This window comes from Coptis chinensis, chromosome 9, assembly GCF_015680905.1.
Source record: "Coptis chinensis isolate HL-2020 chromosome 9, ASM1568090v1, whole genome shotgun sequence".
Taxonomy (NCBI): Eukaryota; Viridiplantae; Streptophyta; class Magnoliopsida; order Ranunculales; family Ranunculaceae; genus Coptis; species Coptis chinensis.
Window position 1 is genome coordinate 1150323 of NC_141464.1, and position 27488 is coordinate 1177810.

Here is a 27488-nt window from a genome sequence, read left to right on the forward strand (position 1 = left end):
ATTAACGAACCTCTTCCAGAGCCTTTTCCCTTCCCTGCCACGCAGTTTTGTACTTGATATCTACTGAAGTCCACTCTTTCACCATCGCCAACAGATGACTTGCCTTCAAGGTTTTGTCGTCTTGCAGAATTCGTTTGCAGCACAAGGCGATATAACCACTTGACACCTCATGGTTAAACTCTCTAGCCGTTCGGCAGCCACATGTGTGAACATTGTAAACAGTTTTCACAATCCACATATACGAACCATTAATGCTGCAATACACATGAAACGGACAATTGGACCCCTGACTGCTCAATTCAGACCCCTTGCATCCATACTATACCCTTTCATGGTCCGTCCTTATTTTTGCTAGTTTAAAGTTGTTTTTAATGGCATAAGTCTTCATGTGAAATGTAAACAACCACCTTTCAGGAAACACCATCCCCAAAGTGAGTGTATTTATTTCTGGAGCCTCCAATTCTATTGGAATCGCATCTTCAAGACCCCCATCCTCTACCACAGACTTTTTGTAGCATTGGGATTTCTCTCTTCTTTCCTTTAAGAGGGAAAGTCGTTCAGTACTACTCCCGTTATCTTGCGTGAATTGGGATCCTACCCTGTCAACAGCTGCACTTCCGGATGTTGGTGCAACACCAAGTGGTGCATCAGGGGCGCGATTTTCAGTATTACGGTCGACATTATAATGCTACCCACCATGGAGTGGAGGAAATACTGGAAGAAACAGGCACATTCCAAGACCGGTGTGCGGAGTTCCGAGGTCGTGTTCATATAATAATGTACCGTAATTCGTTGAACATCTCGCCTCCCGATGACCACTATTTTCTGCACCCGTCGCGTCATCAGTTACTTCGTTGCCATCTCCACCTGCCATTTGAACATTATTATCAACATACCCATTATTATTAAGGTCAAAACCACCTGCCATTTGAAAATTATTATCAATAGACCAATTATTAATGGCGCGCAAAACCACCCGACTCATTAATTGGGTCATCACTATCACTGAACTCATCATCACTATCTCTGAACTCATCATCACTTGGACCATCATCGCCAACACGCCCGTCCTCGACTGCAGGCTTTTTGTACCATTGGGAGCCTTGCTGACTATGTCCCCTGCTGTCTTCCCTATCACCACCACCACCACCACCACCACTTTCGGATGCTGGTAAAACACCACTTGATCTGTCAGATATACCATTGTAAGTATTACCTCCACTATTATAATTTTGTCTTGACAGTGGACGAAATATTGGACCAAATGGGCACATTCCAGGACCGTGTGTGGAGTTCTGAGGTCGTGTTGTTAGAATATTCCACCATAATTGTACGAACATCTCGCAGCACCATGACTACTATTTTGTGCACCCGTCGCGCCACCAGTAACTCCACTTCTATCTCCACCTATCATTTGAACATACTTTTCGAGGTCAGCCCCACCGGACTCATCAATTGGGTCATCACTTGGACTATCACCCCCAAACAAAGGAGCACTGTCTTCATGCATACTAGATGTGTCAATAATATCATCCCAATTTGTATCGTTCCAATTCGATGTACTTCCACCCAGATCTCTATCCCTACAACTCTCCACTTCCTCCAAAAGGGAAGTAAAGCTAACACGAGTCGTTCTCCCTTCTCCTAGACCTCCCGACACATGACCTTCCTCTTTAGACTAACTGTGCAGTTCTAAGGGAGCACACTAGCTACCGAAACCAGTTATAGTAACTCTGTCTGTTGGGATATTGGGGATAATTAGCCTCAGACTACTCAGAACTTGGTCAGGTGTGAAGGTCGTTGTATGGCATCATCTGGGAAGTTCAGATAAGTTTGTTTCAAGCACGTGCTGAGAAGGTTCAACATCTACTCCAGTACAATTGTTAGGCTCGTACTGGGTAGACTCTGCAAGGAACATTTCAGGCACTCTTGAAACTTTAGTACCATTTGGAAGCATCACAATCAGCGAGTTTAGTGCCGTTTTACACCTCTTTTACAGTCAAAACAATGCCGCAGTCCTCAATAACTCACTTACCCCCATAAGTATCTGCTACACAGGATGCTTCTCCAAACTGAGTTTGAAGCTTCTCATCTCCAACAATGCTAACTGCACAACAATTTATTCATTGCACAAGTTAGTTCCTAAACGTGTTAATAGTGTATTGTAAACTAGTGTTTAATAACTCTTACATAGTGTCATGTAAAGCTTATATTGTACTTCTGACAAAACATGTATACTGATTCAGGAAACCTAAGATATTGTCCTGCCATGCTTTAAAGTGCCTCTCTAGTCTCCTCTTCTACAGGTAAAAAAAACTGCCAGAAACCAGAATAACGCACTTACCACCATAGCCATAACTTCTCGATGTCGTTGTATGACACCTTCTAGGAAGTTCAGATTTGTTGATTTCGGCCACGTGCAGAGAAGGTTCAACGTCTACTCTAGTACAATTGTCAACCACGTACTGGGTGGCTTCTGCAAGGAAGGTTTCGAGCACTCTAGAAACTTTGGTAACATCTGGGAGCATCACAGTCAGCGAGTTTATTGCCATTTTACTTACTTTTTTATAGTCACAATAACGCACTTACCCCCATATGTATCTGGTACATGGGACGCTTCTTTAAACTGAGTTTGAAGCCTATCATCTCCCACAATGCTAACTACACAACAACTTAGTCATTGCACAAGTTAGTTTCCTAAACGTGTCAATAGTATACTGCAAACTATTTAGTGTCTTGACAAACTTGTTAATTCTCTTAAACAGATTATCCATTTGCGAACTTGTTATATAGTGTCGGGATGTAGCTATATACTATTGTGTACAACTTATTTAGTGTCTTTCCCACGACCATGTACTAAGCGTAAATGAACAAGTTGTTCAAAACACTATATAAGTTGTTACAGACACTAAATAAGCTGTCAACGACACCATGGTTGTTAACGAATAATCCAGTTTAAGAGAAGGCCTGGGAGCTCATTAAGATATACTTCAATGCCAATAACAACCAAAGCTCACTTACCATCAACTTCTTTCGTAACGGGTTAGTGGGATGATTCACCTAAATCAGTGTCCGACACTTGAGATGGTTCGCCCAATTGGGCTTCAGGCAGTTCAGATGGTTCGAGAATATCTGCAAAGTGATTTACTCAATCAACATATTAGTTTGGAAATTATCCGTTCAATAAGGTGCAATGAAATTGCAAGCTTACATTATTTTCACCGATTATCATAAACAGATGATGAGCATGATAGTGGGACATCCTCCCCCATCAAATCTTCATTCTCGTTTCTGAAAATCAAGACACTACCTTCTCCATAGGTTTTCATTATGTGTGCATCCATCATCTCCTTGTAATCTTCCTCCTCGTCAATTGTGCAAACGTGCCCAGCGAGTAGGTAGCTAAATCGTAGTGGCTTTATCTTCATTACTTTTTCCAAAAAGCCAATGAATTCTCCAAAACTTAACTTCATACAACAACACCTAAGTTTCATTGATCCACCTATGTAAGTCACGGCCCCACTTTCAAGAGTTCTGACTTTACCCCCAAACTTGCATATGAAAAGCCCTTTCTTGTCTTCTCCCATTTTAGTCACTGCTAAAGCCAATCAAACATGATTTATCTTATTGTTCAACACAGAGATAATGTTTCTCGAAGTCTAGTATAGTGGTGTCTAATTGTTATATAGAGACGAGTCCCAATAGTAAGTCTGAGTAGAACTGCAAAAATCAACGGAGATGTGTGGAATGGCATGGACATAAACCATCTACTTAGGTATACATTGAGATTGCTGTATCCAAACTGAATGTGCCTTCCTACCTAATCTCAATCCCTAGTAGCAGATGCTACTGTTTGTTACAACATCAGAACTAAAATAGATATTTAGAAAATCCACAGTATTAGTTCATAACCATTGCTGATTGAGTGCAATACTCATGACGAGCACAACATTAGGAGAAATGTTGAGCCCTAGAGCATCATCTGTACAGAACTAGAGAATCAATGTCTTCGGAGGTTTATATAGAGATGATGTAAACTGATAAGAGCCCAAAACTGTAGTTTTAACCCCTTAACAATCATACTTTTAGACCAATTATGTGAGTAATAATTAAGAGTTAATACTGATTATGTGTTTTTATGCATTTCAGGCTTCAAAGTCTATTATGTGCAGAAATATGCCACTTTAGCGAGATAAAGGAGCAAAGGTCGGTTGCTAAGGAGTTCTGTGAATAAAGGCCAAGATTCAAGGAGACAAAGCCTTTGTAAAGCCCGGTCAAAAGCTGAAAAGTCAACACGGGCAGAAAGAGTGCACAAGTCAGCAGAACTTCTGAAGGTCGTATCTTTCGACTCAGATCTCGGAATTGGGAGTAGCTTATGTCAAAACGACCGGCTCGAAAAGAGCTTTCCAATGGTCCAAGCCTTGGCCCAATCAGAGGAGCAGAAGTGGACGAAACATCTGTCGAAGACAACTGCAGCTGAAGAGCCCATTTTGGACTAAAGAAATTGGGTTTTGGGCCCGATTTTCCGGCCCAAAACATGGCTCCAAGCCCATGCACGATTTTTGGATCTGGAAGTATAAAAACAAAAGCTTGACTCTTTGTTAGGGGCAGTTAGGTTAGGAAGCTAATGTTAATGGAGTTTAGGGTTAGAAAAAAGTTAGATCTAGATTAGTTAATTACTTAGTTTTCATTCCATTAATTAGTTTCATTCTTTGTTTTAGCTTAGTTATTTAAATCATTGAATATCATTCATTAGATAAATAAAATAGTTGTTATTCATTCAATCATATCTTGTTCTTATTGTTCTATTAGATAAATAAAGTTAATTAGTTCTCCATAATCTAGTTTCATTTTCATTTATTTATTAGCTTAAATCCTTAGATTTACTTATTTGTCATTATTAGTTTAATTCAATTATTGCATGAGTAGTTTCAAATTGAGTTTAAACAAATAAAGTTCAAATCTTTATATTATGTCTTGTTTAGATTCAATTTTTGGGAATGGTAGAATAGAAAATTCACATCAAATCATTACTCTCACTATTGTTCCTTTTGGGTTTGATTAGTTGAATTCAATTTAAGTCTTGAGGGTTTAAGAGTGGAACGAATCCTGATTCTCTGATATTACTTCATTATTGAGAGTAGGAATATTGATATAAACACGTATTTACGTAATTTGATTATTTGTGTTTACGCATAGATAGTTAGAATACATAAAATAACTTTTATCAAAATGGGCTGCCATCTTAATCTCGTTCAAGACAAGAATTCAATTGCTTGAATCAAGGGGCAATCCCCATTCTCTACCCACCCACCCTTTTAATTTTTCATTCTTGTTTCTTGAATTTTCGGGCTGTTCCTTTGTTTCAGGCATAGGGGCTGCGGATTCACAGAGAAAAACACTGCGGTGAAGGTATTTCTAAATTTTCGAAAATTCTGAAAATTTTCATACATATTATTTAATGTGTTGTTGATTTACTGGAATATTTTCAGATTTTTCAAAGTTGTTTTACCTTGTGAAAAAAATACGATCTTTACAGTGCTGCATTTCAGTTTTCACACCGTATGTTCTTGAAAAACAGACGAGTAAGGTTACTTAGGGAGTTCTAAAAATTCTATAATTTTTACAAGAGTATCTATCCTAACTAAGGAGTTTGTAGTAAAAATTTGATGAGTTTTTTATTTGTTTTGACCTCCTAAATAGTAGAGTGTTTCCAGTGTGTTTCTGCAGTGTTGCAAACACTTAATATCTGAAACACCAGCCAATAAGGAGAGGTTGTAGAACTCCAATTGCTCTAAATTTTTTACAGGAACAAGTAGGATCTGTCAGGAGTCTCCACTAAAAATTTGGCAATTTTGGATTTTTTTTGATGGGTTAACCATTCGGTTGTTTGTATTGTGTCCGAAAACCGTTTCCCAAATTTTGAAGGGCTCTAGAGGGACTTTCACAGCTTCGATTGATCTGAAATTTTACAGGCTACTTGATAGACGTCTTAGCAAATTACTGTAAAAAGTTCAAATTTTTTGGAGTACGATAAAAGGCCTAAAACTTGAAAACCTTGGAGCGCGACCCGCGCCCAAACTGAGGGCGACCGCGCCCAAAACACTGGACATTCGACAAAACAGAGGGCACTCTCGCCCAACTCGCGCCCAACCCGCGCCCTACAAGGAAAATTCATCGTGAACAGCCCGATTTTCACAGGAAAGTTCAAATTTCTATTCCTTAAAGTTATAAAGTGTTTCTAACTTGTTAAATACACTGAAATCGCGATACAAGACGCTATTCGTAGTTTAAGCAAGGAAGCATTCAGTACTCCTTCTTTCACTCCTCGCCTCTTCAGGAGGAGTTTTAATTCTAGTAGAATCAGGCTTGTTTTTGAAGAAATAAATACAACACGCCTATCTAGAATTTCACACACTACACTTGCATCAATGGCTAAAGAACAAGAGACTCCTCTCTCGATTTTTATAAAGCCCTAAACGATGGCCCTAAGTCGTGCATCGTTCTTTGCAGATCTAGTGGGGAATTTTGAATCCCCTAATATATTTAACTTGTTACCGGGTTTTCATGGTTTAGACCATGAGAAGCCTTACCAACATTATCGTAGGATAGACCAAGTTCTCACTACATTCCATCATCCTAGCGTAAGTCGAACAAGTTAAACTTAGGGTGTTTCCTTTCACCCTAGCCGACAAAGGCAAGGTCTTGGTTAACTGCCCAAACGCCAAAACTCGGTGGACTCATGGGCTCAACTTGTTCAATTGTTCATGGAACAGTTTTACCCACCATCGAAGACAGATGAAATGCTTCACAAGATTCATTTCTTCCACCATAATCCTCATGAATCCTTTTGGAGGCACGGAATCGTTTCATCGATCTTCTCATTGAATGCCCAAGATCATAATCTTGCGAAAAGACACGCTTTGTTCGTGCTTTCTTCAAAGGGGGCTTTCACATTATCATAAGGAGGTTCTAGATATCATGACTGGGGGTAGTTTTCTTAGTAAAGGAGCCTTGGAGGCTTATACATTCTTAGAAGATCAATCTAAGAGGAATAACAATTGGGGAGGTAACGATTCCTCCCGGCTCCTCTCCTTCTTCTCTTGAGGTTAAACATGATCCCGAAGCTTAAAACTCTTATCGATGCCCTCACTAAAAGGTAGATGCCATCTCGCTTCAACAACAACCCACTCCGGTCATGAACATTAACTCTACTCGTTGTAATGTTTGTAGTCTTGAGCATTCCGACTTCTATTGTCCTCTTGTCTATGCACAAACACCACCACAACCACCACACTTCAACCAGTTAACTCAACATCAAGGACAAGGGAACTTAAGTGACAGAATAGAGGTTTAGTACCCATAACCCGAACTATCAACATCAAGACATGAACGCCAACAAGCTTTTAATTCCAATACAACCATCTACAGACAAAGTAGTAGTGACCTTGTTGGAGAAACAAAATCAAATTATGCAACAAAACTCCAACTTGATGAAAGATCAAAGATGATCAAAACTCTAATATGATGAAACAAACGATGCAAATGATGCAGTCTTTGTGCCAAAAGGTTATTGACATGTCTTCTAACCAAAATAATAACCAAACCGTGTTTCCAAGTCAAGCAATGCCTAATCCTAAGTCAACAAACACCGCCTTTGAAATAAAAAAAGTATTGAGTGTAATGGTAATATAAACAAAGGGGACCTACTAGGCAGTCACTACCCTTCGTTTAGGAGTAGTTGATAACCAAGTGACTATACCTAAAGATTACCCCAAACTAAAATGATACCATACCAAATACTATAATAGAAACTCAAGACCTTACAACCGTAGAAGTACCAGTTAAACCACAACCAAAAGGGAAAACATTACAAGACCCAATAATAGAAAGTGAAAACCCTACACCTGTAGAGGTTCCAATATGGAAACCTAGTTCGAAAGTGATAAAAGATAAAGCAACGGTTAACAAATATGTTCCCCTCATATTAGGCATAAAGATAAACCACCGTATCCCGAGAGACTAATTGTGTCTAAAAAGGACGAGAATTTTGATGAGATTAGGGAAGTGTTTAAAAATCTAACTATCAACCTACCTTTTCTAGATGCTATAAAAAGTCTACCAGGACACGCTAAGTTTCTAAAAGAGTTGTGCACCAAGAAGAGGAAAACCAACATACCCCACGAAGCCTTCTTAACTGAACAATATCCCTCTTTATCTGAACATAATGGAATTGTTAAGTACAAGGACCCTGGTCGTCCTACGGTACAATGTACTTTAGGTGATACCTTTATAACAACTGCTTTATTAGACCTAAGAGCGAGTGTTAACTTACTCCCTTTTTATTTATATAAACAACTGGATCTAACAAAACTTCAACCAACCAAAATGACTTTGCAGTTAGCTGATCGTTCTATTAAGTATCCCAAGGGTGTAGTTGAAAATATTCTCGTTAAAGTTCAGGATTTTTACTATCCAGCCGACTTTGTTATTCTCGACACAGAAGTTGCTCATGATTCCATTCCCATCATCTTAGGGCGTCCTTTCTTGGCAACCGCCAATGCTCAAATCAATTGTCGGGATGGATCAATGACTCTTTCTTTTGGAAATCTTTCTGTAGAAGTTAACATGTTTAGACAAAAATAGGGACAACTAGGTTTGCCTATAGAAGGAGAAGTGAAGTCCATTGAGAGTTTTGTACCTCACATTAGTGCGGCTGACGCTTTAGTCCCCACACTAGTAGATACCCCTCTTATGGAAGAAGACAAAGATCACAATTTTGACTCTTTGAACATAACTGAACTAGAGAAAGAATTTTCAACCCTGCCTTCTGACCATACAAGAGATGAACTAAACCTCACAATAGAAGAGATAGATGAATTCCTCAAAGATGGAGATGAATACCATAATTATATGGATGTGAACAACCTAGATGAGGAATTGACGAAGTTTCTAAGAGCCTGTGATGATCCACCTTCTCAAGCACTACCTAGAGCACCACCCTACCACCATCCACCTGAAGTTAATCCCTCATAAAATCCAATCATTCTTCCCACCTTTTTTTCTTCTAACACTTATCCACATTCCAAGTATTTTCCAAAACCATTCATTTACTCCACGATCATTCACTTGGACTCCTTCTTATTCAACGAAGTTGCGTCAGTAGAAAGTTTTGGAGCTTGATTCTGTTTGGTGGTGCATTCCATGTTAACTATTTATGGAAAGATCCACAATTGTTTAGATTATTGATATATGGGAAACTGCATGTAAATACATATATATCACTTTAAGTCTAGGAATCGACTTTAAAAGACCCGTTTTAAAACAAATTTTTACAAACCTGTTTTCAAAAATTTGTTTGGGGAGGGGGGTGTTTGGTTTTTCCATGCTTGATCACTAAACTTCCTATTCTTATCCCCACCTCGCTCCCTTTAAGAGTATCTAGATTTCTCTTTGTTTGTTGTTTTGATGTTGTCTTTTATTATTTTTAGTAGATAGGATGTTACGTTGTTAAATTCGTAGTTAACTTTGAATTTGGTAGTTAAATGTTGTTTGAATTTCAATTTTAATATAATGTTGTTATTTTCAAATTGTGCATGGATTTTATTGTTAATCCCACCTTCCGAATTGTTTGGGGGTGGTATTATTTATTCTATCATGATTTGTAGAAGATCCTCCATTTTAGAGTTTGTTTTGGAGTGAAGGTTGAGAATATTGTCATAATTGGCATACCTATGATTAGATGTGGTGGTATGATGAAATCTAAGAGAGTTTAGAAGTTACTAGTCTAAATCCGGTGTAAAAGATATTAGGGTTGTTATAGAATCAAGAATATGAGTTGTTTCCGTTTTGGTTCGAAATTTTATTGTTTCCGGAAATTGCCTTAAAGCTTTTGGCAACTTACCGATTCGTTTTAACAATTCAAAACCTATAAAACTACATTCATTCTACACTCACAACCCACACTACACCTAACTTCCATTTTCACCTTTCACTCCCACGTTTCCCACGTTTGCGTGCATTTTTCACGAATCAACACCTCGGGCCGCTTCCCGGAGGAGCAGGCTTCGCCGCTCTACACTTTTGTCGAAATTTTGTTCAGAGCGCCCGCGCCAAGCCAAGGGTCCAGCGACTTCGCGGCTCAAACACTGGAATTCCAAATACACAGAGCGACGACTAGCGCCCTAGTAGCCTTCGGCGCCGACTTCCGTCGACCAAAAATTCCAGTTTTCCGCGGGGTTGTTCCTGTTCATTCACAGCTGTTCTAGAGCGTAGTTCGAGATGACATCTCCTATAATAATACCGAATAGTCTTTCAAAGATTTGTTTCAAAGCACTACTTATGGTGCTTGGTTTGTGAGGTGATCACACACGATGCTGGGAACCGCTTATGGTTCTTGCTAGCATTTGTTCTTGGACTTGCCATGCCCGCTGAAATACAAGACCCATGGTGCTATTGGGTAGATAATATGTATGTCTACACTTATGAGTTTTTGCATGAGTCGTATGGGGCAGGCATTTTCCGTATCGAGGACCAAGGGGAATATAACGTCGCCCTTGGTAGCCTGTCCATGAACATAGGAACTGTTATGTTTTGGATCATGCTAAACATTTTAGGGGAATGACATTTTTCTTCTGTGAATGATGCCACTTGCAGCGTCTTCCTTGCTTTAGCCACGGGACGTATGTGCCATGACCTTCCCAGAACTTTGATGTCTAGTTTAGCACGAGCCCATAGCATGAGGCATAAGTATCTTCTTATGCCTATATTAGTTTGCCGTATTATACTATGTTTCTTCCCTATTTTTTGTGCCCGTTTCACGGACTGGGTTGGGGTCGACATTGTGAGATCCACCAATTCTATTATTCGATCTTTCCGTGCAATGACTTGGCAAGGGTGGAGGATACAACCTCATCAGGTTGCACCTTACACCCCATCCGACCAAGTGGCGCTTAACAGGTTAGGATCCGTAGATGATAAATGGCGGCAAGCTTGGCAAATTATAATGGCATGGCAGGATGCGAAGGAACCTCACTTCTTTATAGAAGAGGAGGATGACGAGTAAACGCTGGAGTGGAGGTAAGTTTTTAGTTTCAGTTAGTGTCTGCTTATGTCCCAAGCAATTTAATTCTGTTAACCCCATAATGGGTGGAACTCTTATAGAGTTGCGTCAGTTTTTTTATTTCCTATATTAGTATATTCTAACCTTGTTTTGCAGATGTTCCGAATTTCACGATTTCCATGGTATTTTTTTCTACCCTCTTTATTTAAATGCTTTGAGGACAAAGCATTCTTCTTGTTTGGGGGGCATAGAAATACGTGTAATTAAGGCATCTGTTAGGATATAGATATGTATAATATGCATTTGTTTTCAAGTTAAAAATTTCAAAAATATAAATAAATAAGTTATGCTATACACTTAGGAATATTGGTATTGTTTTCTTTCTCTATGCTCTTAACAATCTAGAAGTCTCAATGTAGTTTTGCATCGAATAATTGTTATAAACTTAGGTTAATATGTAGGTAATAATCTTTGCATCTATCTATAAATATATTACATGAGTATCTATGATTGTTAGTAGTAAGTTTCTGAAATCTAGGCTAGAGTACTTATTCTACAAATCCTGTGAGAATATAGCCTAAAGCCTTATATGAGTTTTAAATATTTGAGAAATGACACAAAGGAGAAGTAAAATCCGGATAGAGAAACCACACGTCCACTTGCTTGATCACTATGCCATATCCTAAGCGAGAATTTAGGCCCTCTTTGGATCGATATAGCCAAAAATTCAAACCTATGAATTATTTTCCGCTAGTTAAGCCCCCTCGAGCCTTTCTTTAGCCTTCCATAAACCACAATTCCTTTACCCTGTTACAAAAACAAAACAAAATAAAAAATTCAACTTACCCAATCTAGAATAAGTCTGAGAATAGAATGAGTGAAGAAAGAAGAAGAGAAAAACCTGTGTAAACAAAAAAATTAGTTAGTTGCTTCAGAAAAAAAAAAGAAGTTTCCATCCAAAGAAAAGAAAAGAAAAAGAAAAATAGAAATAAATAAAAACTCCAAAAATAGAATAAAATGGAGTCAAAAGCCAAAGAAAAGAAAAAGAAAAATATGGCTAATGATGGAAACAAAGTATAGAAGCAAAAGAAAATAACAAAGTTTTCTCTAAGTTATATAATATGAAGACTCTATTATCTCGGACTTGTCCTTTTGTATATCCATTTCCTTCCTTCTTAAACCATCTCCTAATCCCCCTTGAACACCTAATAAAGACCTCTAGCTCAATTAGGAATAGGTTAGTGTGATAGTAAGTGGCAGTTGTGTTTGATCGACTCCGCTTCCTTTGTGTGTCATTGAGATTGTAAGGTAAAGTGTGCCCCTCGCGACAATCGGAGTAGCAAAATTTGAGCGGAAAAATCGAGAGTGATTTTTGTCTTGACTTTTATGTGAGGACCTACTTAAGGACGCTTATTCGAAGTTTTCAGAAACGGACCTGCTAAGCATTTCATAGCATTACTCATTGTATATATGTTTATTAAGTAGATGATTGATTATTATGCATATATTAGCTTAGGTTTCGACATGATTATTATTACGTATTCAATTGCTAGTGAGATGTATAGATAGTTGAGACATGAATGAGGAAACAATAGTTTTATTTCTTAGTCGTTGTAGTATAGATGAAGTTTGTGAGTACCTTCACTGGAAAACTCTCACGAGGCTATAACTCGGCCCACTAGGGAATTCCTAGTGGTTTTAAGGCCTTGTTGTGATATGGTCAATGCAATCGCACTCAAAAAACGAGTAGATAGAACTCCATTTTTGGTCACTTATTCTAATTTCTCATCTTTGCTTGAGGACAAGCAAAAAATGCTTTGGGGGTGGTTTGATAAGAGCCCAAAACTGTAGTTTTAACCCCTTAACAATCATACTTTTAGACCAATTATGTGAGTAATAATTAAGAGTTAATACCGATTCGTGTTTTATGCATTTCGGGCTTCAAAGTCTATTATGTGCAGAAATGTGCCACTTTAGCGAGATAAAGGAGCAAAGGTCGGTTGCTAAGGAGTTCTGTGAATAAAGGCCAAGATTCAAGGAGACAAAGCCTTTGTAAAGCCCGGTCAAAAGCTGAAAAGTCAACACGGGCAGAAAGAGTGCACAAGTCAGCAGAACTTCCGAAGGCCGTATCTTTGGACTCAGATCTTGGAATTGGGAGTAGCTTATGTCAAAACGACCGGCTCGAAAAGAGATTTCCAATGGTCTAAGCCTTGGCCCAATCAGAGGAGCAGAAGTGGACGAAACATCTGTCGAAGCCAACTGCAGCTAAAGAGCCCATTTTGGACTAAAGAAATTGGGTTTTGGGCCCGATTTTCCGGCCCAAAACATGGCTCCAAGCCCATGCACGATTTTTGGATCTGGAAGTATAAAAACAAAAGCTTGACTCTTTGTTAAGGGCAGTTAAGTTAGGAAGCTAATGTTAATGGAGTTTAGGGTTAGAAAAAAGTTAGATCTAGATTAGTTAATTACTTAGTTTTCATTCCATTAATTAGTTTCATTCTTTGTTTTAGCTTAGTTATTTAAATCATTGAATATCATTCATTAGATAAATAAAATAGTTGTTATTCATTCAATCATATCTTGTTCTTATTATTCTATTAGATAAATAAAGTTAATTAGTTCTCCATAATCTAGTTTCATTTTCATTTATTTATTAGCTTAAATCCTTAGATTTACTTATTTGTCATTATTAGTTTAATTCAATTATTGCATGAGTAGTTTCAAATTGAGTTTAAACAAAAAAAGTTCAAATCTTTATATTATGTCTTGTTTAGATTCAATTGTTGGGAATGGTAGAATAGAAAATTCACATCAAATCATTACTCTCACTATTGTTCCTTTTGGGTTTGATTAGTTAAATTCAATTTAAGTCTTGAGGGTTTAAGAGTGGAACGAATCCTGACTCTCTGATATTACTTCATTATTGAGAGTAGGAATATTGATATAAACACGTATTTACGTATTATGATTATTTGTGTTTATGCATAGATAGTTAGAATACGTAAAATAACTTTTATCATAAACTTTTAAAGTTAAAACAACTCCAATGTGGAAACTTGAGTTAAAGTTTGGATCTTTACTTCTAAAACACTCAAAAAATTAAATAAGCAATAGGTTACTCTGAAGAGGAACCACTAAAGTGTCTTCAGAGTATAAGTTCGTGCCATGAATGACTAACAGAAGCTTATAATGCTAGAGAGAGAATGAGTAAAGTGGAGGACAAGTAGTTATAACTTGAGATTAATGAGCCGCATGAATGACCCAATACCTCATTAATGAGGCTATGAATCACAAAGAATAAAGAATAATAGGATTACAATTTTGAATTTCAAGCACACCTTGTGAACAAGCTTCAAATCCAAAATATCTGGTTGGAGGAAAACTTTGTGAACTTTTGAGGAAGAAGATAAGTTTCCCTTGGGACGCGTGTAAACAGTAATTGAGAAGAACTGGAGAAACACAAACCATATACTAAGTTGAATTTTCAAATACTAGGTTAAATCGAAAGTCAGAACTAGGGAATCTCTCCCATGCATTTAATGCATGGAAGTGAGGTGTCATGTAGGGGTACAATGGGAATTTCAGTTCCTATAGGTTAAATGGGTGATTTCACTTTAATTTTGAATATTTTTTGGTTTTTAATTTAAGGGACTACATAGACAATTTACATAATCACTAAAGGTCAAATATGAGAATCTATATGGGCCCCAAAAGTGGGTCCGACGTCTTATTGTGGAATAAAATATGTGAGTACCGATTTTGGTATGTTTGCTAACTGGGGGTCCGATTTTTGAAGTTGGCCTTATCGATTTGCTAGAAACAGGGAACTCTGTAACAGCACGTTCATACAATAACCGAGTGAGAGCTGGATCACTAGAAGACTGCATTCGCAAATTTAATATGTCATAAGGTTAGAGTTTCTTTGGTAGGCCACAACAGATCGAATAGTGGTTTGCGGACGAAATTTGTTCTTCATGTTGAGCACAAGCCTTATACAACTCCATAGCCTTTCGATAAGCTGAGGAGACATAAGCAGGCATCCCATCAGAGTCATTTGAGCTAATTTTAGGTGTATTCCCTCGTTCAGACACCCAAGACTTGTAAGGAAGAAGAACATACCCTAATGCACAAAGTGTTACAGACATTTGCAGTTGATGATCCGTGTATTCAACCTTGATGTTAATTCAACGTTTGCTATTAGCGCTAGCTTTGTTTGTTTGATTATTTAATCACCTGGCCCACTGTGCTATGTGTTGGGTTTGTGGAACCGTCGAGCTTTGCTCTGGTGTCCGACTATGCTGCCTTCTCGTTTTTCAGTTTGGAGAAGAGGGCGCACATCGCGCTCTCCTATGCCTTGTTCAAGGTGTTCCCCGCGCTAATACGCCTAGAGGTTGGAAATGAAGAAGGCGCACATTACGCTCCACTATGCCTTATTCAAGGCGCACCCGCAGCTCCACCTTTTCGGAATTTCGTCAGCTTTATGAAATTTCGGCCCAAAGCCCATTTTCTCACCTTTTTCTATGTGTACCTATATAAAGGAAATATATTAGGGGACACTTTGAGAGATTCATTTCATGGGAATTGTGGGAGCTCTATTGAGCTAGGGTTTGAGTGAGGCCTCTTGTTCTTGATTCTAGTTACCTCTTGTAAACTCTCTAATCTTTACTATAAAGGAAATTCGGCTCTTGTGTGGACGTAGGTAACATTTACCGAACCACCTTAAATCTTTGTCTCTTTGCATTTACTTCCTTATTTATTGTTTGCTATGAATTGTAATGATAAATTAGTGGTTTTGCTTTGTTAAGTTTGTTGTGATAACTACCAAAGTCTTGGGTGGGTGATTTCCTTGGTGTGATCTCCAAGTTGAAGTCATTTGGGATTGAAAGTAACTAGGTTGAGGTGTGACTTCCTAGTGAAATCTCCCAACAAGTGGTCTCAGAGCTTCAGGTTGAATCATTGTATACAAGGTGTGTGAGGAAAGACTCCACCTTTAGCATTGAGAGCTAGGTGTTTGAAGAAATTCCTCTGAGAGGTTCTCCACCGTTGTTTTGGTTCAGTGGAAGTCATGACGACCGACAAAGAAAACTACAAGATAGAGAAGTTTGATGGAACAAACTTCGACTATTGGAAGATGCAAATTGAGGACGTACTCTATCAAAAGGATTTGTATGAACCTTTGATGGGAGAGAAGCCAACAAGTTACAAGCAAAGTGAATGAGATTTGCTAGATAGAAAAGCATTGGCGACAATTCGATTGAGTCTCTCAAAGTCGGTGGCCTTTAATATTAAAAATGAGAAGACGGCGACGTCTCTCATGAAGGCACTCACGTGCATGTATGAGCAACCTTCGGCCGCGAACAAGGTCTATTTGATTACCAAGCTCTTCTCCATGAGAATGTCAGAGAATGATTCCTTCAAGGAGCACTTAAATGAATTCAACCAAATGAAAGACCAATTGGAGTCGGTTGAGATTACATTTAGTGATGAAGTGAGAGCATTGGCGATAATAGGACAAATGCCTCCAAGTTGGAAGGCTGCGGTTGAGGCTATTAGTGGCTCGGCGGAAATGAATAAGTTGAAATTCGACGATATTGTTAGTATGATACTAGCAGAGGAAATTCGAAGGAGTTCGGATGGGCCTCGACATCGAGTTCGGCTTTGAGTATCGAGAGCGAAGAGATGCATGTGCATAAGGGTTGTGGTAGATCGAGAAATAGAAGGGGGAGAATGAACTCTCATGCCCCTAGCAATGAGCCTAGAGATGATAGAGACGATAATATCATTGTATGTTACAATTGTGGTTTGCCTGGCCACTATAGTAACCGATGCCAAGCACCAAGGAATGACAACTACAAGAAGAATCAAGAAGCTAATGTAGTTGAAGTGGAAGATGATGCTTTGATATGTTCGATGGAGAACAATAAGGAGTCTTGGGTTTTAGATTCCGGCGCATCCATGTGACCTCAAATCGAGAGTTCTTTGAGAACTACACCAAAGGTGACCATGGAAAGGTCTTTCTTGGTGATGGCCAATCTTGTGCCATTGTTGGCAAAGGTGATGTTCATGTCAAGTTGGAAGACAGGACATGGTTATTGAGGGATGTTCGACACATTCCGGATTTGAGGAAGAATTTGATTTCGGTGGGCCAATTGGCTAGTGAAGGATTTGTTACAATCTTCACGAGGGATACTTGGAAAGTCTCTAAGGGTTCTCAAAAAGTCGCTAAAGGCGACAAGGATGGTACTCTCTATATGACCGCACACGACAAGGATGGTACTCTCTATATGACCGCACATGGGTGTGGGTCGAATGTCGTGGCAAATGGCAAAGAGGATCCGAATGTTAATTGGCACTGCAGACTTAGCTACTACTACAAAATGACACGTATACCACGGTCAATAAGAACGTTTATACCACGGTTCTTCCAAAAACCGTGGGAAATACTTATATACCAAGGAGGAAACTTCTTTGGTCATTGGTTAACTAGTATATGCCACAGTTACATGAAAACCGTGGGATAAGTTGGGCCATATACCATGGTTAGTTTTTTTTTTTTTTTTTTTTTTTTTTTTTTTTTTTTCAGCATGAGAGTACTCCACATCCCTACTACCTTAAACAGAAACAGTGGTATATAAATTTTCCACTTTCTACCGTGGTTTATGCCAAATAGTCAAATACAAGAAAAAAAAAATACACGTACGAAACTCACTCAAATTGGATTCCCGCTATTCTCTCCCCACAACTTCTACAGTTCTACGACTCTTAACCTTTCCAACTTCTACCACTCTACCACTTTAAGTGGAAGACTGTTACTAGCATTATTATTAAAAAAATCTGGAGAAGACGAAAAACTTGTCTGATGGCTTTGGATCCACACTCCATCAACACGGTCCACCAGAGAACTCATCCCCCGAAGGTTTTCCATGGTACAAGGATCGCCACACAAGTGAAGCCGGTCCGAAACCGCCATCGTACAATTTTTTCTGGAATCGAGGATGTTGGAAGGACCCCGGATCTTTCAGTCCTTGGGTCGCATCGAAAGAGCTTTACAAGAAGTTAGCTAACATGTTTGGTATAGAAAGATCGAGAGATGCTCAGCCATGTGCTCTACAAGAATGCAAATGGTGCGCTATATTAATCGGAGATGAACCTTTTAGGTAAGGTGTCATTTTTATTTGCAATATATTGTTTATGTTTATGTGAATTCAATATCGAAGCCGCATTTCCATTGTGAATATGCATTCTCAACTCGACAAAGGTTATTTCACTTTGTATCATTGCAGCGAAGTTCGCAAAAACTACAAAAAAGATCGACGATTCTAATGGATTCAGGCAATGATAACAAAGGAAGGTAGTGAAAGAAAGCTCAATTGTTTAAATGTATAGTTGAATTATTCAGTACTCTGTACTGGATCATTCTTCTTCCTAGAGTAGTGGGACAAACCGTTTGATTCATTTTTGAATGTCTGAGATTACCTCTTAGGGTAGTTATGTTATGAAATTTCTAATGAAAGTCGAACTTTGAACTACTGCAATTTGAATTTGGCTATGTCATTGGCCATTTTATTCGAAGAATCCATCCAAATACGAGTCATTAAATATTTTGCAGAAGGTTGATCATAGGGTTGCAGACCGAGGGAAGTGGATTCAACTCTTCTTTTAAGAGGGGGGCTTTAAGCATTGTTGCTTAAGATGAGAAAAATTACTTTGTTATGGATTCCTTTTAATTTTTGTGGTATAATATAGAATTCCAATATGTTACATTATGAAACTCAGTATATACCGCACTCTGCTAGAATTGTTACTGTTTTTTCTCTTTTCTAATGGACACCTCACACTTAGCACATGCATGTACTGAATCCCCACTCCTTTGCTTGTTGTCAACTGCTTGAGCTTACTCTCTATTTGACCTGCACAGATCTAGGAGAGAGACCTTTTTAATTTAGGATGTGCAAGAGATGGAGGAAATAGAGTATTCCATTTTTGTTTGTTTTCATTAGCAAACTTATAGGCAGAGGGACTTCGACTAGGAATTGAGAAAAAAGCCGGCAAGCAGAAAGGAAGAATGGATACTTTAGCAAATTTTTAAGGGAATGAAATGTCGATCACATCCGAGTGAGGGGAGAAAATCAACCTAGTTTTGGTTTCTTTTAATTGGTGAAAAGGGAACATGTATGGCTCCGGCTCGAGCCTTCAATTGCACATCATTACTCATGTGATTGTATGGTATTAGAGTTGGTATCCTATAGTGGTAGAGTTGGTATCCGTGAAAATTTTAATGAGGATGAGTTTTAGCTATGTTGGACCCTCCGGTTTAATTTATGAGTCTTACCTTTTTAATTTATGAAAAAGAATTTGAAGTTTGTTTTCTTAGTGCACTCAAAAAATTAATTGAAGTTTTTTTATTTATTATTATTATCTTTTTTTGCAATGCTTGATAGTTTAATGTATATTTTGGAATTTGTTGGGAAGATGGAAATGTTGTACGTAGGCAGGCTGTGTAAATTTTGTTATGCAGGTTCAGTTTTTAAGTGGAAGACTGTTACTAGCATTATTATTAATGTATATATATATATATATATATATATATCCATGGTTTGGCATAAACCGTAGTGTTTAGTATAACCATATACCACGGTATTATAACACATACACTAGTATAAACCACGGTTTCAATAGCTTATATGCCACAGTTCTGTTGACAACCATGGTATATCAAGGCCATACAAACCACGGTTCTTTGAAAAACCGTGGTATCCGTTAAACATATATACCACAGTTTTGCTATTATTATATACCACACCACCTATTGTCACGGTTGCATAACAGTGGTAAATATATTTATACCACACTTCAAAACAGTGGTATAAGTGTCATTCTGTAGTAGCTATAGTCACATGAGTGAGAAAGGAATGAAAATCCTTCACTCCACTGGTAAACTCCTGTTAGAGTCGACAGACTTTGACTTCTGCAAGAATTGCATGTTTGAAAAGCAGAGAAGGGTGAGTTTTCAGGAAATGGGTCAAACTCTGAAAGCTAGGAAGCTTGAGTTGATTCATACAGATGTCTAGGAGCCAACTGATGCCTCTTCACTTGGCGGAAAGTTATATTGTGTGACTTTCATTGATGACCATACTAGGAAGGTATGGGTCTATTTCTTGAGACACAAGTCCAAGGTACTGGAAGTGTTCAAGACATGGAAGACCATGGTTGAGAATGAGACATGCTTCAAGGTGAAGAAGCTGAGATCCGATAATAGTGGAGAGTATATTGATTCAGGTTTTGAGAAGTATTGTGCTAATAGTGGCATCAAGATGGAAAGGACATTGCAAGGGACACTTCAGGAGAATGGGGTCGCAAAGCAGATGATTAGAACACTGACAGATATGGCTAGGTGTATGCGTACACTAGCAGGCTTGCCTGAGCAATTCTGGGCAGAGTGTTGTTAACAGTGCACCGCACGATCGGTGAGGACCGTCAGTACCTTTGGTTTTTAGGATTCCAGAGGAAGTATGGAGCAGGAAGGATGTGAACCTTTCCCATTTGAGAGTGTTTGGGTGTGAGTCCTATGTGCACAATAGTGACCAAGCTAGGAGTAAGCTTGATGTCAAGTGTACCTTTATTGGATATGGCGATGATGATCTTGGTTATTGTTTTTGGGATGACCAAAACCGGAAAATTATTCGAAGCAGAGATGCCTTGTTCAATGAGACAGTTTTGTACAGGGATAGAAAAGAAGCACAGCTCGTGGAGTCGGTTACAGATAGTGGCACTGAGTATGTTGAGTTGAAAGGTTCTGATGTGAGTCATGGTGTTGTGGAAGTTCCACAGTCAGATGATGATAGTAGTGACTCGGATGAGGAGACTACGCCACCAAGTCCATCTTTACCTCGTGCACTAAGGAGGATATCCAGGCAAACTGTACCGAGCATGAAGTATCCTCCCTCCACCTATTTATTTACTGATGATGGTGAACCTCATTGCGATGATACGGCATTGGAGGTTGGTGATGCTAGCGAGTGGGAGCTTGTTATGCATGATGAGACGAAGTCCGTCATCTTTAGTGTCACTTGGGAGTTGGCCAAATTACCCAAGGACATGACTCTACATAGCAAATGGGTGTATCGAGTCAAGAAGGAACATGATGGTTTCAAGAGATATATGGCAATGATATTCTCCCCAAATACTTTTCAGTTAGTGTTTAGTATTGTTGTAGCGGAAGGTTTAAATCTTAAGCAGTTAGATGTGAAAACTGCTCACCTCCATTGTGATCATGTTGAGGAGATTTACACGCGACAACTGTTGGGTTTCCTACGGAAGGATAGATAGAATATGGTGTGCAAGCTGAGAAAGAGCTTGCATGGTTTCCAACAAGCCCCTAGGCGATGGTACATGCTTTGCACGCACCCGGATATATCCCATGCAGTGGGAGTTGCTTGGAGGTTTATGGCTAACCTTGGCAAACATCATTGGGAAATGGTGAAATGGATATTATGTTATTCATGGAGTACCACAGAGACATGTCTATGTCATGGTAGGGTTGTTGTGAAGATGAAGTTGAAGTGTTCAACTTCGTCGGGTCTTCGTGCTTGAAACTCATGATGGATGAGCCGAGTGTTTCATTAGTAAATTGGATTTGGATTGAGTTGTTACAATTGAGATGTGATGTGCATGTAGAATCTTGAAGGTTCCAAGTGGGAGATTGTTGGGTTTGTGGAACCGTCGAGCTTTGCTCTGGTGTCCGACTATGCTGCCTTATAATTTTTCAATTTGTAGAAGAGGGCGCACATCGCGCTCATCTATGCCTTGTTCAAGGTGCGCCCCGCGTTAATGCGCCTGGAGGTTGGAAACAAAGAAGGTGCACACCGCACTCCACTATGCCTTATTCAAGGCGCGCCCCGTGCTCCACCTTTCCGGAATTTTGACAACTTTATGAAATTTCGGCCCAAAGCCCATTTTCTCACCTTTTTCTATATGTACCTATATAAAGGAAATAGATTAGGGTTTTGAGAAAACTTTGAGAGATTCATTTCATGGGAATTGTGGGAGCTCTATTGAGCTAGGGTTTGAGTGATGCCTCTTGTTCTTGATTCTAGTTATCTCTTATAAACTCTCCAATCTTTACTATAAAGGAAACTCGGCTCTTGTGTGGACATAGGTAACATTTACCGAACCACCTTAAATCTTTGTGTCTCTTTGCATTTACTTCCTTATTTATTGTTTGCTATGAATTGTGATGATAAATTAGTGGTTTTGCTTTGTTGAGTTTGTTGTGATAACTACTAAAGTCTTGGGTGGGTGATTTCCTTGGTGTGATCTCCAAATTGAAGTCATTTGGGATTGAAAGTAACTAGGTTGAGGTGCGACTTCCTAGTGAAATCTCCCAACACTATGAAGTTGGCTTACTGTTTTATAAATTGTGTTTCTCTATATATTCAATTGTCCATGGCCCACTAGTATGATACAAAGGTTACAAACTGTAAAACAGATGATGATGTTTAAAGTGATTTGCATATTAGTAGCTAATGTACTAATTATTTATTTGTATGATACATTTATGTAATATTGAACTTAGCATCTTTCTAAAAAATAGTTTGACACATTTCCTGCTTATATATGTGTTTCCAAGTGTTTCAAAAAATATAGTTTGGTTATCCAAAGAAAAAACAGAGAAAACGTAATTAAGTTTTATTATTGAAGATAAAAAGTAAGAATTTCAGTTTTGCATTTTAGTATATATATATATATATATATATATATATATATATATATTTCAAATTTGCCTATTAGCTATTCTTTTTTAACAAAAAATTGTGAGAGTTTAAAAATACAAATTTTCTTACAAAATGTATAAATCAATGTTGATTGACTTTGAATATTTGGGTGAAAATCCTGGGTTCGTCCCTAGACATTTGTCGATGAAATAAACTTCGAACTAGATAGACTTGTTTCTCTTTTGCCTCAGCGTGCATGTCATCAAATACTCAATGTTCAAAATTCCGAATGGAATGTTGGAATTATGTAGGATATTTCGGTTTTAAAAAAAATTGGAATATACAACATAGGGTCGAAATATTAATCATTCTGAAATCTTGTCGAAATCAATATTTCACATGGGTCAAAATATTGTCAATTTCGATTTTTAGATTTATCGGAATTCCGAGAATTCCAAAATCCCAAACTATGTCAATACTATCTATCTAGTATGGTTTGCTCGTATGCGTTCCAAATCCCATAGCCTTTACTCCTTTAGTAACACTAGTACCGACTTGATATATTATAATTTGATTTAAACATGATTTTATGAATTAGTGAATGAGCTAACACTCTTTGTATGTAATAAATGGTATCTCACATACTTACTTATTAATAAGGAAAATTCAAGTTCTCAACTAAATATTGAGCATGAATTCAGCTCAGTGAATGCATACCTTGTCGCAGTTGTGTAGACTAAAGCAGCAGTAACCCCAGCATTTTCAGCTGCAGGTGAGGGACATACAGTTACCACAGGAGATTTAGCTCCAGTGTCATTGCCTGATGCAGATGAAGGTACAATAGGAATGGATGGTTCCCCAGAAGTCACAACTTGGAGTGGATCGACAACAGCAGCGACATGTACTACAGGAACTGGACTTGATACTGCAGATATTGCAGAAGATAAGATAGGTGATGTCTCCTCCGGTGAGACAGTGACAAAAACTGGCTTGAGAAACACAAGAATTTCTCGGGTCGCCAAAGCTGAGTATCCCCTCTTTCGACTTGTTCATGAGCCAACTAAGCATTTTCAAATTCCAATTAGAGAGAGAGAGACCCCACGGTGGGGGTGGGTTAAGAAAAGAAGCTAAGGCCAAATTGCTCATTAAGATTTTCTTAAATACCTTCATTTCATCAGGCAAGCTCCATTTAGATTGTCTTGCAACCTTGTTGTAATAGTACCTGGAAATATCAACATATTAAAACCACGGATTTTTATGAATACAATAGGCTAAAGCACAATCCAAACCGTCACTTTAAGATGCTTCTATATTTTCTTCTTTTTCTTTTTTCTTTTTTCTTTTTTCTTTTTTTAGCGGAGAAAATGAAGATGATAGAACAAGACAAAATGGGAATTACATTCTAGCTTACCAAACCGGAAGAAAATTTATACATCTTATATATTTTTAGACCAAAAATGAAAGATGGAATATCACTCACCTTCTTCCATCTGGAGAAGTAACTTCCTTCCAATCAGTGGATGCATCTGCCCTCTGTCAAAACAACATAACCAAATAAGTAGAAATTATCATGCAAGATAAAGTCCACCACTATTAGTTCTAAACTTGAACCATCATTGACTTTCGTATCATCTTGTAGGAGTATATAAATGAATTGGAGAAGGAAGAATGTAACAAGACAAAAATCAACTACTGCAAAGAGAAAGAAATAATAAGCAAACACCAAACTCTGATCTCTAGTGCATTTTCTACTAAAGGAGTCATAATAACTACTAAAATATTAGTAAGTCTATTGTCTACAGCAGTTAAAGCAACAAATATTACAACATTCAGTCTCATTACTAATATCTATTCCAAGAAGGAAGTCAAGACTGTGATTGCCTCTCTTCATTAAATTTTTTAAAGCATACACAATGATACTTGAATACTTAACATGGTTTGTCTACCCTAATGAATCAATGATGCCTTACAAGGAGTAGAAGGGTATATTTTTGCTAACTGTTAGGCAGACAATGATCCGCCTGGCTCACATCAAAATTCTTTCTGAAGTATTATATAACCCATTTTTTATTTTTCTGCCCCAAATTGCCATCTCCAGACTTGACTCCAACACAATGAACTTCTTGTGGGATGATTCAGAGGACAATGTAGGGAGTGTGGGGCTTTGTTCGTCTCTAGATATAAACTTAGTTAACATACTGTTAATAGTAGAAAATGGCATAGGGACGGTCTATATTAGACTGTAATTTCCTCTGATTAGTTCTTAACCCCATATCTCTTTTTGAAAACAAAACAGAACATACAAACAAACAAACAAACAAACCGATCCTCTAAAATATTCAAATAAAATTAAATAAATGATTCCCAAATCAGTAAAATACTACTTAGTACAACCTGTGACATCTTTAGAATGGCCTCTCAACTCCTTGATGATTGAAGGTGGCTGGGAGATGCTACAAACTATCAAGGTTCCGTCAGATGCACCATATGCAAGTAAATCCGAACTCATGCGCCCAAACTTCAAGACCATCACTGAAAATAACACCATATTAGTTTGCATTGTTTGAAACAATAACTTGCCCGTCACATATGATCAAGCCTTAAGAAAAATCGACAATGAAAGAATTAACAGTTTCCAAATCAATCAAAAAACACCTGAAGATTTACAGGTGTCAAAAATACAGTGCATTCCCACAAAGGAATAAGCTGGTTCAACCTTCCGAAATAGATGATCAGAATCACTTAAACTCGAGCTGAAACTTGTACGGTGACTAGAAGCTTGGTTGAAGCCACGTAGATCCTGCATTGAGGGGCACAAAATTATTATATAGATGACAGAGGAAAATACAACTGCTATCCACAGATTCAAGGAAGACTAAAACAACATGTTAGTCAAAGTCTTGTCAATGGAAGGATTCTGATGAAAACACACGTACACGTAACAATGCATACATACCCTGCTAGAGCTCCAACTTTCTTCACCCCAAATGTGGTCGTCTTTGGAGCATGTGAGAAGCATTGTTTACACTTTATTAATAATAATCAAAATAACAAGCATAATATCTAATAATTACATGTGAGAAGCATTGTTTACACTTTACCTGTGTGCATGTGTCAAAGAAACAAGGGAGATTGTCGTACTAGCATTTCTCCCTCTAATAGGGCTTCAATAACTTCAAACTCAGCACCCTTATAGCTTACCTAGTAAGGAATCGAAACCTTGGCCGGCGCGGCAACACCACTCCATTGTTTTTTTTTTTTTTTTTTTTTTTCCTTTTCATTCACTTGTTATTGATTTCTCCTTTTTAGACCATCGGGGTTTAGATGAGCGGCTAGAGCAAAAAAAAATCCCACTTAAATTTTTGTTATTTCCCGCTTAAGTTTTCGTTATATTTTTAGCGAAGTGATTTTTGTTTTTGACAATTTAATTATTTTCCCTTTTTGTTTATCAACTCTGTAACATATACACAAGGGTTAGAAAATATACAAGAAACGTTACATAATATTTACCAACGGATACTTGTATTGCTAATGTTTGCTAAATGTTAGTCCATTAACTACCGGATGTATATGTGTTGGTAATGAAAAATCTCAATGGTTGCAAAATAGCCCAAATGGGAAGACCTCCTGGTCCTTAGCAAGATGCTAAGATAGGATTGCATAAGCCCATTACTAACCAAATCAATTCAAAGGCCTGCAACAACCGTGGGCACAAAAATTATCACTACTTTCCTTTATATCATGTAACTTAATGAACACTCCAGAGTGAGCTTTTAAGAACAATGCGCAACCAATCATCTATATTGATTAAGGAAGATAAGTATTAAGGAAAACACAATTTAGTATTAAATAGATCTAGAATATAAGAAACTTTAACAATTTTCAATCGTGCAACGCCTACACATAATGGACCCCTGCTAAGTTTGCCCCTACATATGAATTTCTAATTGAATTATTTAGCAACCAAGGAAACAATAAGCTCAAGTGCAAGACAAGTATATATGGATATATACCATGTCAGGCCATGATACATTGTAAATAATAAACAAACGCATCTCCGACCAATTGAACCCCAAACAATAAGTGAGCTTCGAAAACACTAGGCTTCACGGAGCAAAAGACAACGAGGACTTAGAAGTTGTTATAGAAACTCAAGTGCACTTGGCTTGGCTCGAGTTGAATTAGAAAGCAAAGAATTCACCATTTTGACTCGACACGTGGCAATCTTTTAGCCTTTAAAATTTCAAGATCCTGTGGTTGTCTGGATGAGTGATTTTGTATGTCAAACATATATGTCCCTAGAACCCATTAAAGTGTAAAAAATCCTCGGTAAATAGATATAACTTTGAGTTATCAATTAATCAAAAGTTTTGTATGCATGTAATATTTTCTAACAAGCAAACACACCAAACATGCAGAGTTTGGTAAAAAATATAAATAAAAATGAAAAATGAAAGGGCAAAAGGGATTGCAAATGATGCAACTTTCATCTTAACCATGCATATGGTAATAACTAAACTAGTGCACAGGGAAACTCATGAACAGGAAATGAGAATCTCTAGTAGCATTGCCGAATCAGATAACAATTTAACAATTATTTTCAGACTTCCCAAAGCATATCAATTGTCTTCCATGACAATAACTTAGGCAGTAAAATGTTGAATGTAAAATAGACATTGGTTATACCTTTTGGGAAGCTTTGCGGCTTCTTC

General features: G+C 37.9%; 1 protein-coding gene across 1 annotated transcript; it reads right to left on the reverse strand.

Moving 5' to 3' along the window:
• Positions 1-23450: 23450 nt before the first annotated feature.
• Positions 23451-25795, reverse strand: LOC147474341 (uncharacterized). The gene is made up of 5 exons (XM_086583546.1): positions 25733-25795; positions 25432-25576; positions 25200-25308; positions 24257-24309; positions 23451-23701 (listed from the first exon to the last, which is right to left on the reverse strand). The coding sequence occupies exons 1-5, from the start codon at positions 25793-25795 to the stop codon at positions 23451-23453; spliced, it is 621 nt and encodes a 206-aa protein (XP_086439672.1).
• Positions 25796-27488: the final 1693 nt, after the last annotated feature.

Excerpts from the sequence above, each read along its gene's own strand:
- LOC147474341 (XM_086583546.1), bottom strand. The coding sequence starts at position 25,795 with ATGCTTCTCACATGCTCCAAAGACGACCACATTTGGGGTGAAGAAAGT. Across the intron at positions 25,577-25,732 it reads AAAGTTGGAGCTCTAGCAGG|GATCTACGTGGCTTCAACCA; the intron begins GTATGTATGCAT and ends CCCTCAATGCAG. Across the intron at positions 23,702-24,256 it reads ACTTCTCCAGATGGAAGAAG|TATCAAGTCCAGTTCCTGTA; the intron begins GTGAGTGATATT and ends CAATATCTGCAG.